The following is an 18458-nucleotide window of genomic DNA, read 5'->3' as shown; positions in this document are numbered from 1 at the left end:
TTCCAGCAACTTCGGCCTGGGAGGCAGGACATGTGGGTTTCCCATGCCCGGCCTTTCCTCCAGGTTACATCAAGATAAGCCACCGGCTCCCAGCAGCCCCAGGGTTCCTCTCTGAGCCCCAGGACCCACTGAGGGAACAACAGGCTGCAGTTCCCCTGGGAGAGGACCACGGGATTGAAACCAGCTGCCCTGCTCCCACACATACCCAGTATTCTGGCACAGTCCCAGCTCTAGGGTCTCATTTTACTTCTGCCTCCCTTTCCTCAAAGAACACACATTTTCCACTCAGCTGGGGGCCCGGAAAGGATGAATGTGTGCCTCAAGGCAGATGACTGCTCCAACAAGCTCCCTGTGGGGAACAGGAGTGACTCTTCCTTAGCCCAGTGTCCTCACGCAGGAGCATGAACAGGCCACTCATGCCAAGTCGCCCCGTGTGAGGGCACACTGTCCTGAGTTCGAACTCTAGCTTCTCAGCTTAGAGCTTTGTGGCATCAGATCAAAGACTTCTCTGCCTGTCTGAGCCCCCCTTTCATCTTGTATCGAATGGAGTTACAGACCTCCTAGATTATTATGGGGACTGAGTAAGACAGGGATGTCAGGCACGGAGCATAGCGCCTGACACCCAGAAACTACCCCATTCATGGGGGCCACACCATCACCTTCCCACGCCAGCCTACGAGGAAGAGCTGGGGTGTTTATCCTACCCGTGAACTCACTGTGTGACCCTAGCTATATCCCATTCCTGGCCGAGGCTGTGATTCTTCCCCTGGATAAGGAGCCATCCAGGAAGGGGCTTCTTTCCGGGTTGACCTCCCAGAACCACGAGGAATCCCATCATTCTGAAATCCTCATGGCGGAGGAGGGGGCCATCCTCACCAGGAACCTGAAAGGTGAGTGTGTCTGGAGAAATTTTCTGGGCTTGAGTTGGGGGAGAAGGGAGGGGTCTTGGAACCCCCTCTGTCAGAGCCCCCACGACCCAGAGCCTGATGTCCACCATCCTCCCGCCCCCCACCCCTGCCAGCTGCTGTCTCGGCCATCCTCCAGGGCTATGGGGGCCCGCAGCGGCCAGTGACAGATGCCAGTGCTGAGCTGCACACACTCTGCGGCTGCCTGGAGCTACTCCTGCAGGTGACCCCCTCCCTGCCCTCCTCCCACCCCCCTCTCTCTGGGCCCAGGTAGCCAGGAGGGTTTTCCCAGATACTGAGGAAGAGCCACCGACTAGTTTCAGCCCTCTCCGAGTCAGCAAGCCCTTCCTGACATATGACCTCACTCTTGGGGGTTGACACCATAGCCTAGGAAGTAAGTGGGGGCCCGGCAGGGGTCAGGTGGGGAGGGGTGGGGCAGGGCGGCCACCCTGCTCTGAGGACTGAAGTTTCAGAGGCAAGATATCCTCGGGCTCGCCTTCCTGCTGCTGGCCCTTTTACTTAGTACTTACCATGGGCCAGGATAAGCCCTCCTCCTGTCCCACCTTATTACATTCTCATTCTAGCCCCCTGAGGTGCCTGATGACCCTACCACCCCCATGGATGCACACATAGCCTGTGTGTGTCTCTGTGCGTGATGCACGTGTGGTGTGAGTGTACATATATGCGAGCATGAGGTGTATCTGGTGCGTGTGTCGATCTCCTGCCGGTCTACCCCTCATCTGCTGCACTCCAGTCACGTTGGACTCCTTGATCTTCCTCAAGCATGCCAGGAACTCACCCACCTCAGGGCCTTTGCACTTGCGATGCCCTCTGCCTAGACTGCTCTTCCCTCAGAAATGTGGATGGCACAACTCATTTCCTTCAGATCTGGACTTGAGTCGCAGCTCCTCAGTGAAGTTCTCTCTAGTTACTCTAATCCAAATTTTTTCAGATTTTCATAAGCAGGGGAGCACAAGCAGGGGAGCAGTGGCAGAGGGAGAGGCAGCAGAGGGAGAGGGGAGAGCAGAGCAGGAAGCCTGACGTGGGGCTCCATCCCAGGACCCCGTGATAATGACCTCAGCAGAAGGCAGATGCTTAACCAACTGAGCCACCCAGGGACCCCTCCAATCCACATTTTTAACACATGCACACACACCCTAAATCACACACACTCAGGGATACACACAGCACATACACACTCACAGACATCACACACCACACACACACACCACATACATACATGTGTGCACACACCACGTACTTTCTGGTTTCTTTCCCTCCTTTATTTTTCTCCTTAGCAGTCAGCACTGCCATAACATATGTTTTACTTATTCGATTTGTTCATTGTCTTTCTCCACTACCAAGTGTAAGCCCATGCGGGCAGCTTGTCCACTGCTGAGTTCCCAGGGCGCAGAATGAAGCCCGGCACAAAGTAAGTGCTCCACAAGTGTTACTGGAGTGCATGACTAGAATACCAAAGGCTCAGAGAGGTCCAGCACCTTGCTCAAGGTCACACAGCCAGTAAGGGCCGAGCCAGGTCTGCCCGCAGTAGCCCTGTCCTCTCTCTGCATGCTGGCATACAAGGTGGGTGCGGGGTGGGGGGGAAACATTTCTAGGCTTTCCTGTCCCTCATCCCACTACCAGTTTGACCAGAAAGAGCAGAAGAGCTTCCTGAGGCCTCGGAAGGATTACTGGGACTTCCTCTGCGCCACACTGTGGCAACAGCGGGGTAGCATGGAGCCGGCCCGCTTCATCCTCGCCCAGGACAAGGTATCCAGGGCCAGGTGGCCGGGCGGCTGGGCTCAGCACCAGGGGGCCCTGCCACCGGGCCCTTGACAGGGATGGCCTCCAGGGGCCCCCTTCCCACCCATCCCCGCTCCACTGACCACAGACTGCTCACCTGGTCCTCAGGTCTCGTTAGCCCCGCCCTCAGTATCCCTCCAGCCACATCTTTGCTCCCAAGACAGTACAAGCTCCCAGCTGGCTTCTGTGCTGGCTGAGTTCCCTCCGTTCTCATAGCACAGGGCCGCCCACCCCGCCCCCCACCACTATTCACCCGCTGTGCACTCTGCAGTCAAAGACACCTCTGGCGAAAGGCCGTGCCTTCATCCGCTTCTGCCTGGCCCAGGGACAGCTGGCCGAGTCCCTGCAGCTCTGCCTCCTGAACCCAGAGGTCACCAGGTGGGGCTCGCGGCACGTGCTCCTCCTGATCCCCCCTGAGCCCACTGTCCTCCCTGTGAAACGTGCCTCCCCCCACCCCACCACACCCGGATGGGTGGGTTAATGTCAAGAACAACTAAAACGAGAGCCGTGAAGGAAAAGTCAATGAAGAAAGGGCAAAGGGAGGGGGGTGGTTAGAACATAGGAGTCCCAGTAGCACCATGATACTCAAGCCACCTGCTCCCCGAGGGCCGCAACCCAGCCGTGGGAATCATGCCACGTGGTGGACAGCAGATTCTCGGGGGGCCAGGGGGCAGCAATAGCACCAAGGCCAAAGGCCAAGGGTGCTAGTCGCCATTACCACAGGGACTGGTATGGCCCCCGGAGCCCTCTGGTGCGCCCCGAGCTCCGGGAAGACCTCCTGGACTCTCTCTACACTCTCAATGGGGTGGCCTTCGACCTGGACCTGCAGTGGCCGAACCTGGATGAAGCCTGGCCCATGTTCTCAGAGTGAGTGGGGTGGAGGGAGGCCCCCTCTTTCTAGGGCCTTACTGCCGTTTGACCACCACCCACCCCACGCAAGCTCCAAACTCCTAGCTTGCGGTCTGAGCCCCTGATGCCCCCTCCCCAGCCTTCTGTTTTCCCCCGGGGTAAGCCCCTCGTGTCACATGAGTACGCACTCTTAAGGAGCCGCTGGATGCTTGGGGCGGGCGGTCAGAAGGATGAGCCCCTGGTGGATGTGAGGATGAGTGGTGGGCGGGGCACGTGCAGGGATAGAGAGAGCCGGAATTGGCCGTGAGGGCGGGAGGGGTCCTGCAGTGCATGGGTGGTTAGACTGCTACCAGAGAGAGGCCCCCAGCCACCCCCACCCTGCCCTTTCTCCTCAGGTCCTGTCACTCCAGTCCCAGACGGACCCAGGGAAGAAGACCCAAAAAGACCAAAGATTCCCCAAAGCAGGTGCCTCTGCCCAACTTCATTCCAAGTCGCCTGCTCTACATCTCTGTTGGGCCCCCCAGGATGAGCAGTAACCAAGCCGACAGACAGACAGACAGATATCAGGGAGAGAAGGGGACCATTGGCACCATCCTCGGGAGGCAGGGGACCCAGGGGCGGGGGAGGCGCTGTGGTAGGTAACTAGAAGCATGTAGGACGCACACCAGGGGAAAAACCTCCGTTGAACAATCGGCAAACTTCTTGGTTCAGTTTGCCAAGGGAGCAACTGAAGAGCCAGGTTTCTGAGTTCAATTCCTAGCTCTGCCCCTAATAACCAAGGTCTTTGGCAAAGTACTTGTCTTGCCTTGAAGGTGATTGTTAGGGAGCGTTGAGACAGTTGAGACAGACCGTGTGTAGCCCAGAGCAAGGCCCCAGGCCACATGCTCAGGAATTGGTGGCTTGTGGCTATTGTCATTCCTCAGTCTTGCTCTGCAACCCCTCAGCTTCCAGGCGCCCGGTACAGATACCATGAGGACTCAGCCTCTGGCCAGAAGGGGGAACCTCTCACAACACAGCCTGTTAAGTGAGGTGATGCAGACGTGCGCAGAAGAACACGGGAGCACACAGAAGGCTGCTTGAGAGAGGGGACTCTCGGCCGCTGTGGGTCTCTTTAAGATTTCACCACAACCCTATGGGGCAGGTGTTATTACTCCCATTTCACAGCCAAGAAAATTGAAACACAGAGAAGTTCAGGAGGCAGGGTGGAGGAGAGGAGAGGGTGGGAAGAACCCGGAAACCAGATCAAGGGCGCAGGTCAGGGTGGGGAGGAAAAGAAAGAACACTGAGAGGCACCACTGCTCCCTGACCAGACAGGAACTCGGATCCCGGATCCACCTGGGGTGCTGGTAACTGGGGGTGGTTTTGGGGGCTTCTCTGCAGATCCCAGCCACATATGGAGACCCCACAGGAGCCCAGCCAGAAGAGCCACACACTAGCCAAGCTGGTCTGCAAGCTGCGCCCAGGGAAGATGGGTTCGCTGGACTTCCCGGGGCCCGGCAACACAAGCATCTTCTTCCCTTCGTGGAAAAGAAGAGAGAAGATCCCAAGAGCCTCGGGCCACCACGGAGCACGTGGGAATCAGAGGGGAAGGAGCTTCAGCCAGCCCAGGAGAAGGGAGCCCCAAGAACTGGGGTCTGCCTGGAGAATTCAACCCCCAGTAGCCAGGGACAGGGTGAAGGGACCAACAGAGCTCCGAAGGAGGTGATAGGGACAGAGGCTGAGGGCAGAGGGGTTCTGCGGGGTGCAGAGGGAACCCAAAAAGGGGGAACAGAGTGGGGTCATGTCCACAGGCTGCTGGCCTCCAGCCCCACAGGGACAATAGAGGACACAGTGTCAGGGAGCTGGCAGGAGTGGGAGGCGTCTAGCATTCCGGGGATGCCGGGGGTCCTACGGGACGTGGGAACGAAGGAAAACTCCACCCCAGAGAGACCGCAAGAGGAAAGAGGAGTGACCAGTGTGACCAGGAGGAAGGAGCCGGCAGAGGTGGCCTTGCAGGATGTGGTCAAGGTGAGAGCAGATGAGTGCTGTACCTGCCTCTTCTCCCCCCAACCTGGCGGGCAGGTGGGAGTCATCAGGGGTGATGAGGGGGAGGGGCATCGCAACCCACAGATCAATTCTGATTGGTCCGTGAAGGATGATTATTCTTCGAGGGGGTCTTCTTGCTGTGAGCTCTCGCCAGGGCCACTTCATTCATCAGTCCTACGTGCCTGGCCCCTTGCGGGCACTTGAGTCTGAGACCCCTCCCCAACAGCTCTCCGGGGCAGCCGCCTAGCGGCCCTTGTTGTACTTGCTTCTCCGGGAGATCACCAAGACTGATTTCAAGCTTTCCCTCGGCCTCCTCTCTAGCCGGAGTCTTCATGCCCCTTGAGCTCTGTAACTCTCATCCCTCGGCCAAGGAAGAAATGGCTCCAGGCTCACCCAGGGGCAGAGTCTGGCGTATCAGCTCCCGGTGCTGTCCCCAGTCCCGCCCTCCACCCAAGGGCTGTCTCGCCGGGCCTGGGGTCTCCGGAGATGTCGTGAGGTCAGACCCGGAGCTGGGATCTCGTCCCTCCTCCCTCAGCCTCCCTTCCCCTTCCTTTACTTCCCACACCCAAGAGCCTGAGACACGAGCTCCGGAAGACCAAGGAGCAGGCCCGGCACCAGGAGCAGCTGCTGAAAGAGCAGGAAGGGGAGCTGAAGACTCTGCAGGAGCAGTTCAGCAGGTAACCATGGCAATCGTCCGCGCACACAGGCCAGGACTGGAGGCCCCCAGGACCCGCGGCACTCCCTGGCTCCTGCTCGCCCCCTCGTGGTCATGCCGGGAAGCGCCTTCTGAGCGGCTCCCGCGCTGGGCACAGGCTCAGGAGGCTGAGGCATGCTGCGCATTACTCCTGGGGCTCCTTGGGGAGCTCCCACTGGCCCCCAGCCCTGCCGGCCCCTCCCTCGCTGGCCTCCCCGAGAGCCTGCAGGAGAGGTGGATGCCTCCTGCCCCTCCCTCCCCTCCCTCCCCTCCCATGCTCCCCTCTGCCCCTCTGCTCCTGCTCGGCTCTTTTCAAGCCAGTCTCCTTCCCTGCTCTCCATCTTCCCTGCCCACCCCCCTCTCATTTTCCTGCTCCCTGTTCCAGCCTCTCCTTCACCCTCGTGAGTCACAATTGTCATCATAACCATCATGTACCGAGCACTTACTCTGTCCCTGGCACCGTTCTAGGCGTTCCCTCCTAACCTATGAAGTCGGTTCTCTTAAGAATTCCCATTTTATAGATAGGGCAACTGAGTCTCAAAGGTGCTGCACAATTCACCCAATGTCGCTAGTTAGTAGAGGAGCTGAGGCCCACACCCCAGCAGCCGGCTGCAGCACCGAAGGGCTTACACATGGGCCCTCAGGCCCTGTTTTAAATGCCTTTATTTATTTCGGTCCCTGTACCTCTCCCACTCAGCCCCCTCTCGCCATCCAGCTTCTTCCACTTTCCGTCATCCTATCAACCTCAGGAGCCTGGAGCACACTCTCTCCATGTCTGAGTTTCTCTCTCAGAATTTTAAAAATATTTCCGCCATGCAAAGGTCTTCCTGGGTCTGACTCGGTCTCTCTGTGTCTGTCTCCCATGGTCTCCGTGTGCCTCCGTGTGCCCACCAGGCTCTGTCTCTCACATGTGGCTGACGCCCACCCGGGGAGGCGCCAGCCCAAACCCCATCGGAGCCTGGGTAGTTGTGCTTCAGACTGAATCACGGGCTGCTTGACAGACTCTTTGCTTAAAAGGCTGAGAGAGGCTGCGGGCCCAGAAACCAACCCCAAAAGGCACCCCTCCCCGGGCTCCTTCCGACGGACACTCAGCTGAGCTTGGCAGTTTGGTCAGGAAAGATTCGCGTGACCCAGGCCCTAGGTGCCCGCAGGGGCCTTCTCTGGGAATCACGATGGGCCGGAGGGAGCAGCTGGGAGGCCCCAAAGAGACCACCAGGCCCAGGCTGCTCCCTCAGCTGAGGGAGCCCCTATTTCACAGCCCACTATCCTGGCACCTGTCATCCCAGCCATGATCCCACAGACACTCAGATTGCCTACTCCGTGCCAGCCCTGTGGTAGCATATCAGAAATCCTCTTGCAGACAACACAGACCAAATCCCTGTTCCTGGGGAACATCCCTTCTGGTGGGGGGAAGTCAATGGTAAACACAATAAGCAAGTTAATTGCGTAGTGTCAGATGTGAAAAGTCCTAAGAAGGAAAAAAGTCAAGCAGAGAAAGGGGTGTAGGTTAAATATGGAAGCATGGCCAAGGAGGGCCTCCCTGAAAAAGTGATGCTTGATTGAAGACCTGAAGGAAGTGAGGAATAAGCCATGTGCGTGTGTGATAGAAGAATGTTCCAGGCAGAGGGACAGCAAGAGCAAGGGCCCTGAGGTAGGAATGGCCGTGGCAGGTCATCAGAACATCACAGAGGCCCAGTGGAGTGAAGGAGGGAGAGGAGGTAGGGGCAAGTCAGTCATGTAACAGGAGATCCTCACAGGTCATCCAGAGGACCTTGGCTTTGACTCAGAGTGAGATAGGAACCACTGAGAGTCCTGAGTACAGTAGGGACAAGAATTGACTTTCGGCTTTACTGTTAAGTATGTTTTGGTTTTTTTTTTTTTAACAGTTCAGTGGGGTTTTGAATATTCATAAAATTGTGCCTCGATCACCACGGTTTAGGACATTTTTATCACCCCAAAGAGAAACCCTGTACCATGAGCAGTCACTGCCCATTTCTCCAAACCTCCCAGCCCTAGGCAAGCATTCATCTGTCCCCATAGACCTGCCTATTCCAGACTGATCTGTGCTCTCAGGGGCTCAAGGCTGCTGCTCTGTGGGGCTAAACTGTAAGGAAGCAAGGGCGCTGATGAAGAAGGGGAGCACGGTCGAGCCCCCAGATGTTCTCTGGCAATGGAGGTGCAGAGAAGCTGCAGGATTCTGGAGCCACAGTGAGGCCGGGCTTCCTGGTGGGAGAGAGAAAGACAGGCATCAAGAATGACCCTTGTTTTCCGGCCTGACCAGCTCGGAGTCTGGAGTCCCCGCTGACAGTTTGCTGTAGCAGGGTGGGCTTGTGGGGGAAAAGTCAGGAGCTGGGGCGAGAGCATGTAAGTTTGAGACGCCGGTCGGACGGGCAAGTGGAGCCGCTGGGCAGCCCGGAGGGTGTGGAGCTCAGAGGAGAGGCATGGGCTGGGGATCTGCTGGAAAGTCATAAGAACGCGGGCAGCAGGAACAGAAGCTTCTGCGGCCAGGAGGACGGGGGATGTGCTCCCATGCCGCCTGGGGTCCAGGGAGCTCGGGAGGAATGTCACACTCGGGAGGCTGTGGGCACCAAGCTGGGATGGGCTGTCTCACCACCACCAGATAGAAGTGCCGTGGGGCCCACTGAGTCAGCCAGCAATAGTGTTGTCCCTCTACTGAGGCCGTGAGCGAGGTGACAGCAGTGAGCAGAATAGGCAGTGTCTGCTCTCCGGGCCCCACAGAGACAGATGACAATTCAACAAATGGAAATGGGATGTCAGCTAGTCATGGAGACTGTGGGAAAACATCAGTCCAGGAACAGGGATAGAGACAGGAGTGCTCCCCGAAGGGGGCCTGCAGATACAAAGTCCCTGTGGGGCTGGAGCAGAGGGACACTCCCATGTGCTCTGCAAGGCTGGAGCAGAGTCTTGAATGGGAAGTGGGGGGTCACCTGGGCTTCAGGATTGCTCTGTCTGTGGTGTGGAGAATAGAGTAAAGGTGGGCAGGGGTGCAGCCCCTGGGTGCAGAGCCCCAGGCTAGACACAGGGGAGACACAGCCGACCAGCCAAGCACCAGACCCCAGCAGACCAACCAGGGGCCAAGAAAATACACTTGGAACTGAGCTATGGCGCATGCTATAACCAATTCCTGGCTTTCTGGCCAAGCCACCTTGGGAAACTGGCCTTCCCTCTTTGGCCTCCAGTCCCTGATTTGCAAAAGGAGATGGTGCTAGAGTTCCTCCTTCCAGCTCCGATGCTCTCTGAGACCATCCTGCCAAGCAGGTGGGTTTCCTCTGCCCCTGGCTAAGACCTCAAAGCAAAAGTGATTTGATTAGATATGAGTGGAAGAGGTCCTCAGATGGGGAATTAGGCAAACATCACACTTCTCCCCCTCCCGCTCCCCAGTGAGCTTCTCTGAGGCACACCAGGGGCTCATAAGGACCCATCCCTTTCTCCCAGCCACTGCCCACTCCGCTCTGGTGCTATAAACCGCTGGTGACCAGGGCCCTGCCTGGATAAAAGTGTGGGGAGGCAGAAAGAGTTGATGGCCTGACGGGTCTGCCTCCAGATGTCTGCTCCCTCCACTTATCAAACCTTGTGGCCCTCAGCAAGTGTGATTTCCTCTCTGAAGCTCTATTTTCTTTCCTGTAAAATGACAACTGTCTTACCTGTCCGTACGAAGCCAGGCTATAAAACACCGAGCTCAGGGTCTGGCATGTAGTAGGTGTTCAATAGACTTGAATTCCTCCGTGTTCCCTGCTGCACCAGGAGTGTCTGTCAACCCCCACTTGAAATACTTCGGTGGCTTTCCATTGCACTGAGGTTGAAGTCCACTCCTCTAGGGGCCAGCGAAGCAGAGATCAGGCAGGCCCTGCCTCCTTCCCACCTCATCTCTTGCCCACCCCCACCTCCTGCCCTTCATGAAATTCCAGCTTCCCTTGCCTTCTTTCAGTTCCTCAAAGAAGACAAGCTTTTGCCAACTTGCAGACCTTTGCATGTGCTTTCACTGGCTCTACATGGCTGAATTCTCATCTTTTGGATCTGCTTAAAGGTCACCTCATCTTGGGAGCCTTTCCCGAGCACCCTCTCAAGTCTGTCCCTGCCTCTCCTAGATGCCGGTCATACCCTTAGCTTCACTGTGTCACTGGCCTATTACTTGCTTTGACCACTGCCCCAGACACACTCTAAGCTCCACCAAGAACCATAGGCACTGCTCCATTCCTGCCCCCTCTAACAGCCCCTGGCACACAGGAGGTGCTTAATAAATGTTCCCTCCCACCTCAAAGACACACTGTAATCATGGTGCTCACATCCGGGCCTGTACCAGCCACAGCAAAGGCCCTGGGATCAGTGCACATGTAAACTAGCTCGACCAAACGAAACACCAGTACTAAGTAAGGATACTGGAGACTGGAACGTTCATTAAAAGTCCAAACACGGCCCTGAGCACAAGAACAGCCTTCCTTAGGCTGCAGGGACTGGCGGGTCTGCTGGAATTTCCATGGGTATCTGTAGTCGATTTGATCTCACAGCCCACCCAGCTTTCTTTCTGAGGCCTGCTACACAGCAGTGTTGTAAAAATTCATAATTCAGTTCATCGTGAAGCCTCTAGCAAAGCCTCAAACACATTGAAGCCCAGAGGTGGGGCCATGCTCAGACAGACACACACACACACAGCTGAGGTCACAGGATGTGTGGACCCGCCTTTGCAACACCCTCCCATCTGAGCGATGAAGGGAAGTACTGGGACCTTCTTACTTCCAGTCCAGCAGATTTCTTGGAACCTTCTAGGAAGCCACCAAAGACAAAAGGAAGAGGCCAGAACAGAGCTGAGGCAATGCCAAGCCCAAACTGAAACAAAAATTTAAGAAAGCCATATGGTTAATATTGCCTTTTTTAATTGAAAAGACAATGTACCATAATTTTTCAAAATATTTTAATAGCTAAAAATCACCCCAAGTCCTACACCACTAACCCCCCCCAAACCAACAATTGTTCTCAGCTGGGCACAGTCCAACCAGCCTGGGGCCCCAGACACCAACAGTGTCCGTTTGGTGTGTGTGGTGTGGTGTGTTGTGTGTGTGTGAGCATGTGTGGTACAGGAGGGTGTGGGGGTGTGGAGAATGTGTGGAGTATGTGTCTATGTGAGTGTGTGTGTGTGGTGTGGTGTGAGTGTGTATATGTGCGCTGTGTATGGTATGTGTGTGGCCCAGAGTATGCATGTGTTCTGTCGTACGCATGTGGTATGTGTGTGTTATGTGGTATAGATGTGTTGTGAGTGTGTTGTGTGTATCTATGATGTGTTGCCCCATGTGTGTGGGTGTGCTACCAGCACGTAGTATGTGCTATGTGTGTTATATGGTATGTGTGATGTGTGTAGTATGTGTGGTGTATTGTGACTTGTGTGGTGTGTGTTGTGTGGCATAGGGTTCTAGTTGGGATTGCACACAGTGTATGTGGTATGTGGTGTGTGTGTGTATGTGCGGTGAGGGGCGGGAGTACGTGTGTAGTGTGTGTATATACGTGAGCGTGTGTGTGGTTGACATGTGTACATGTGTGAGGCATGTACAGTGTGTGTGCACACCTCAGCTGTGGGAGGCACCACCAGCTTCCCCCAAGAGCCCCCCCTACCTCAGGCACAAACACGGAGAACTGAGTCCTCCTTCTGTGCCCAGGTGTCAGGAGGAGAGGGCCCAGCTGCAGACGGAGCTTGAACAGAAGCAGCAGGAGGCTGAGAGGAGGAATGCCATGTATGAGGAGGAGCTCGGAGGGCAGCGGGACCTGGTCCGCGCCATGAAGATGAGGGTGCTGGAGCTGATTCAGTAAGGCGGACATGGTGGGGCTGGGGTGTGGAAGGGGGGATGGCGTGGGATGTGGAGACTGGGGAATGAAAATTCTGAACCTTTTCTGTATGCTAACTCATCTTTTGGCCACCTCAGCTGTTATCCTCATTTTATAGATGAGAAAACTAAGGGTCAGAGAGGCAGACTTGGCCACCAAGGACACACAGCATATAAATTACAGAGAGTCCTCTGGCTCTAAGGGACACCACCACTCCAATGCACCCGCACATACATACACCTACAAGGTTAGGGGAAAGAAAAGGAGCCCACAGATGGAGAAGGAATTGAGAGAAGGGGGAGGTTAACTAAGAGCAAATCATATGTCCTGTGCCTGACTGCCTGCTGGGTTTCCACAGACCACCAGGCCTGTGGGCCGTCCTGGGTCATCTGTCCTAGGTTCCAGAGGCTGGGCTCACCAGGATCAATTCCAAATCACTAACAAACTGGGGGATGGAGGAGTTGTGGAAAGCCCGGTTTCTGCCTTTCAGGCTAGTGGGGAGCTAATGTTATACTTTGACCCAGTTCAGGAAGCAGGGTACCACTGGACTTGGCTTCCATTAGAATTGGAAGGTCATGGAGGAATCATCTAGGGCTAAATCCTCTGGCACAAAATCCAAGTGATACTAAAGATGAGAGAAGGCAGAGGTCAACCTGAAAAGAACAAACCAAGAATTTAAGGAATGATCTCCTCCAAGTAGCTGTCAACTAGGAGAAAGGGGGACATAAAATGTTAGCTTTATAGCTCACAAAAGAATTTGAGATAGCCAACAATAAAAGACACACACACACACAAATTGTCATATATAATATATATGATTGTTAAAGAAAAATAGATGAAATCGAAGAGGAAAAATATATACTCCCAAGATATTAGGATTAGCGTTAGGGTTGAAATTTAACTCTGAGCATCTTGGCAGCAGAATCAAAAATGGAAACACAGAAAGTTGACTAAATGTCACTAGGCATTCCAAGGAAATACGCCAGTGCATCAGGAGGGAAAAATGCTTTTCCTCATGTTAAAGAAACTGATCCCAAGATCCCAGGCTACCCAGTAAAATGTCCCTTGCAGAAGCATCATGGAAAATCTGGCCCTAAGCCAAAAGAGGCAGGGGAAAGCCCTAGATGCTGACTTCTGCATCAAGATGGTAGACTGACACAACGCATCACATATTTTCCATCCTGAGATTTCACTAGAATGATCAGAAAGAAAGAAGAGAGAGAGAGAGAGAGAGAGAGAGAAAGAAAACTTGTAACAGAGAGAAAGGTAGAGGAGCCAACAACAGAGAAGAGACTTCAGCTACTTTCCAGAAACTGGAAAATGGATGAAAAAGTAGATACTGGATTTAGCCCAAGTTAGAACTTCAGGGCCCAGAAACACAAGGGACATAGATGGCAGAAATGACATGGGAGACAGAAATCAGGAAAAAATAACTGATAAAGTCATTAGAAAGAGCAGTGTACCCTGCTTTCTGCCTGCCTCCCTGACTGCAGAATGTCAACACTGAGGGTTCTATCTCCCAGGCAAATAATTAAAATGCCCTTCTCTAAAAAAAAAAAAAAAAGTTAGATGCCCCCAAATGAAAGGGCAGTGTGTTCTGACATTTGACAGTCCATGGGGCAAGTAGTTCTCTGCCCAGTCCTTCCTAAAGGGAAGCCACAAACCAACCAACCGCCCTGTCCGCTACTTGAGGCTCCAGCAGGTTGAACATGAAATGGTAACCAGAGCCCCAGAGGTTTGAAAAGAATCTAGAACATGAAGGGGGGAGACAAAGATAAGCAAACCAAAAAAATCCGTCTCCCATGAAACACGGTGCTGTGGAAAGTGACCATCCAAAGGTGAGAAATGTTCTTGGAAATTAAAAATATCTCTCAAATTTTTTTTAAATTCATAAGGACTGGAAAAGGAAAAGGAGGCAGTCCTTCAGGGTGTAGCTTATAGGGCATGAAGAGATGAAATACATGAGAGAAACAATTGCAAACGTAAAGAATCAAGACAGGAGTCTCACTGTCTTCTCCAACTGACAAGAATTCCAAAGAAAGACACAATAAAATCAAGGAGATTATCAGATAAAAAGCTGAGAGAGTTTCCCAGCTCTCGGGGTCACAGGTCTCCAGATATAAAGATGTCACTGAGTGATCAGCACAACAATCGAAAGGAAGGGAAATGCATGTCGAGATACAGTGTTGTGAAGTCTCAGTAAAATAAAGATGAGGACAATATACTCAGACACGTCACTTATAAAAGAAGTAGGACACAGAAAAACATGTTAGGGGTCAATGGCACCTGGGTAGCTCAGTAGGTTAAGCATCCAGCTCTTCATCTTGGCTCAGGTCTTGATCTCAGGGTCGAGTTCAAGCCCTGCATTAGGCTCCGCACTACGTGTGAAGTCTACTTAAAAAATAATAATAATCAATGCAGTCATACTTTCAAGTTCTGAGGAAAGATAGCTTTTGCCCCGGAATTCTAGGTCCAGCCAAACTATGAAGCCAGTAGGGAAGGTGATGCAGGAAAAACATTTTTCAGAAAGACAGGTCACAGAAAATGCACCTCCCACACAGCCTTTCCTGGGAAGTTAATTAAGGATGTACTTCAGAAAAACAAGGAAGTAAGCCAAGAAAGGAGAAGATGTGGAATTTAGGGAACAGTCATGGTAGCCCAGGAGAGAAGAAAAGGGAATCCCCAAGATGACAGGAGGACAGCAAGCCCAGGGAACAGTCAGTGCAGACTTCAGCAGAAGTATTGAGGACCCAGGAGGAAAGTCTCTGGGGAGAAAAGAATCAACAGAATAACGGATATGATGAACAATTTGTTGGGGAGAGGGAATAATTAGGCTATGTTAAAGGTAAGTCATGCAAGGAGCAAAGAAAGGCAATTGCAAAGTCCTGGAAAAACAGAAAATTTCCAAGAAAGGAAATGTGTAGAACACATCTTAGCTCTCCTTGAAGCAATATATTTATATGTTGTCTAATAAAACAGTAAATACTGTTTATTGATTTTTTTTAATGTTGGAATCAACCTAAAGACCAAGCTCAGAAAACAACTGCAATTACAGAACAAATGTCCGTGTTATCACTTAAACAATATTACGTATAGAATAGAATCCAATAGAATTTCTGTGAGGATGGAAATGTTTGCTATCTGCCCTGTCGAATATGGTAGCTACCGCTCACATGTAGCAACTGAGTACTCCAAATGGGTTTTGTGTGACTGAAGAACTGAAGTTCTCTACTTGTGGTTCCTTTTAGTCAAATTAAATATAGATTAAAGTAGCCACATGGGGCTAGTGGCTACCATATTGGATGTTGAAGGAAAAGATGAGTAGGAGAGAAGAGGAGGCCCCCCGAAGAGGAAGGGATGCTGGCATCATCATATTACAGAATGGCAGTCCGGATGCTATCTGTGCTTCATAGGATGAGTGAGAAATAAATGTGTGAGCATATTCTGGAAAACTACAATCGTGAGAGAGGACCCAGAAATAGGGGTATTCTGGAGAGGAAGGAGATGGAGTTAGTGGGGATGGTACTAACTAAGCTAACGCCCTGACATCAAGGTAAGGTGTTCTCTCTTGATGTGTCAAGGAGAGAGGATATGAGCATATTACTTAAGTGTGGAAGTAATATCTAGGAGAAAAAGCTAAAAGTATAAGAAGTGGTTTGTCACTGAGATTGGAAGGAGTAGGGAGGGTGTCTGTTTCCTTCTGGTATAAGTTCTTCCGTACTATTGGATTTTTAAGTCATGTGTATGTATCATTTTGATTAAAAAATATATATATATTTTTTCTGAAGAGGGAAACAGAGGGGGAGGGACAGAGGGAAAGAGAAAGAGAATCTGAAGCAGACTCCACACCCGGCTCAGAGCCGGGGCGGGGCTCAATCTCCCAAAACCCTGAGACCATGACCTGAGCCAAGAGTGGGAGCTTAACCTACTGATGAACACAGGTGCCCCCAAACATCCTTAAAAAAAAAAAAACAGGGGCGCCTGGGTGGCTCAGTGGGTTAAAGCCTCTGCCTTCGGTTCAGGTCATGATGCCAGGGTCCTGGGATTGAGCCCCGCATCGGGCTCTCTGCTCAGCGGGGAGCCTGCTTCCTCCTCTCTCTCTGCCTGCTTCTCTGCCTGCCTGTGATCTCCATCAAATAAATAAATAAAATATTTTTTAAAAAAAACCCAGTGAGGATAGTTTTGCCGGAGTGTAGCATACGTAACCAGAAGGATTTGTATCAAGTGCCAAATGAAAGCTAAGAGCATTATAAGAAACTGCAGGGGGCTCCTTGGAGGAGGTGGGCTCTGAAGGTTTTGTGGGGCTAGGGGGCCCGGGTGTCACCATCTATCTTCCCAAAGACTACAGACTCCCTCATCTCTTGTGTGTGTGTGTCTTTCATGGTCTCTTCATTTCTGTCTTTCTCCATCACTGTCTCTTTCTGTCGCTCCGTCTTTCTCTGTATTTGTCTCTCCCTCTCTGTGTGTGTCCCTGACTGTCTCTGCATCTTGTTCTCTTGGTCTTTCTCTCTCTCTCTACATTTATCTCACCATCTACCTCTCTTTATCTCCCTCTTCATCTCCCTGACTTCCTTTCTCTCTGACCACCTCTCTTTCGGTCCCTCTGTGTCTCCCTCTCATTTTCTATGTCTCTGTCTTTCTGTTTCGCTGTCTCTCTCTCTCTTTTTTTTCCTTTGCATTTGTCTCTGGATGACTCTCTCTCCCTCTCTATCTCTTCTTGGTCTCCATGTTTCTCTTTCTCCCCGTCTCGGTCTCTCCATCTTCCCATCGCTTTGTGTGTCCCCCCACCCCCACCTGCCCATCAGAGAGAAGGATGACCTGTGGCAGAAAGCCCAGCATCTGTCTTCCACGGCCCCCGGATGCTGTGTGGACTGCAGCAAGATCTTTGGCCGGCTGTCTCGGCGATACCCGTGCAGGTAACTGAGAGGGCACAGAAGTCTTGCTCTGGGACAAGTGCTGTTTCCACCAGCCCACAGCACTCTGCCCCCGCTCAGAAGGGAGGGACCCAGGAACTGGGGGTTTATGAAAGCCACTTAACACTGGCCACTCACTTTACACAACAGTTAGCGTGGACATGAACCAGAACAGTGGGAAGGGGTCAGACAAGCAACAGTGTCTGGAAGATGGGACTGTGCAATCCTTCCGAGAAGAGACAGACGAACAGGCTTCTGGTCTGGGAGGAGATCTGAACAGAGGAAGCTGCTCCCCTCACCTTCTTCTGGGAACAGGGTGGCAGGACTAACCATGGGAGGGGGGCGAGCAGGAGAACCTGTCGTTTGGATTTAAGACTCTGGAGGGGGTGGAGCATTGAGACACCCTTTAGGAAAGGGGAGGCCTCCTTGGACAGACCCAGGGCTGCTCTGCTGGGAGCTAGGGGCAAACCCCATGCTCCCCTCCCACGTACACACCCAGGAGCTCCCCACTCTTCTTTCCTCTGCTCCCAGGCTCTGTGGAGGCCTGGTTTGCCATGCCTGCTCTGTGGATTACAAGAAGAGAGAACGCCGCTGCCCACCCTGCTCTGAGAAGGGAGAAGCTCAATCCAGCTGACGGGCTCACCCAGGATGGGCCACCCACCCCACCCCGGTCACCTCCCTCCCCTCCACCCTTCCCATCCCTCTTGTCTGACCAGTCCTGCCCTCTAGAACTTGATGACCTAAGACAGACAGCCCTTGTGTGCACCCGCAGTGTGAGAGCAGAAGCAGCCGGCTGGCTGGCAGGAGGCAGGAGTGAGGAGGCCTGCTGGAGCCCTGCATCCCCCACCCATGAGCGGGGCGGCTTGACAAAGCCCACAGCTGTCCGTGCTTCTCCTGTCCGTGAGGGCGCCAGCCATCCGCCTCCCTGAAGGCCCTCCATGCTCAGAACATCCTGGACTGAGAAGAAGACGCGTGCGCCCCCTACCGCGCCCAGCCCACTGCTAACCACACTCAGCAGTGTCCTGTCTGGAGTCGGCTTTGAAGGTCTGCTTTGGCTAGGTTTCATTTTTTACAGCTTTCTTGAGGTCCTATGGACGTAGAACACACTTCACACACATTGCACAACTGGATGGGTTTCGACTTTAATATCCACCCATGAAACCATCACTGTATTCACGGTCATGAACACATCCATCAGCCCCAGACTTTCTTCACACCCCTTGTAATCTCTCCCTCGCCCTCCCACTCCCAAGGCAAACCCTTACCTACTTTCTACCACTAGACACTGGTTTTCCAGAATTTTATATAAATGGAATCATATGGCATGCATTCTCTATGGTCTGCCTTCTTTCACTCAGCGTCCTTATTTTGGGGTTTATCCGTAGTCCCTGTTTACTGTTAAGTAGAACTCCACTGCGTGGAGAGACCACA

General features: G+C 53.1%; 1 protein-coding gene across 1 annotated transcript; it reads left to right on the top strand.

The window, feature by feature from the left end:
• Positions 1-850: 850 nt before the first annotated feature.
• RUFY4 (RUN and FYVE domain containing 4) lies at positions 851-18355 on the top strand (the record flags this gene model as incomplete). Its single annotated transcript, XM_080798775.1, has 11 exons — positions 851-890; positions 1022-1128; positions 2550-2675; positions 2980-3086; positions 3432-3575; positions 3953-4022; positions 4938-5564; positions 6153-6259; positions 11949-12095; positions 16920-17030; positions 17559-18355. 11 exons carry the CDS (start codon positions 851-853, stop codon positions 17659-17661), a joined length of 1689 nt encoding a protein of 562 aa, XP_080654901.1. The 3' UTR covers positions 17662-18355.
• Positions 18356-18458: the final 103 nt, after the last annotated feature.

Source organism: Martes martes (genome assembly GCF_963455335.1).
Source record: "Martes martes genome assembly, chromosome: 3".
NCBI classification, from domain to species: domain Eukaryota; kingdom Metazoa; phylum Chordata; class Mammalia; order Carnivora; family Mustelidae; genus Martes; species Martes martes.
This window is presented reverse-complemented; position numbering and strand designations above follow the sequence as displayed.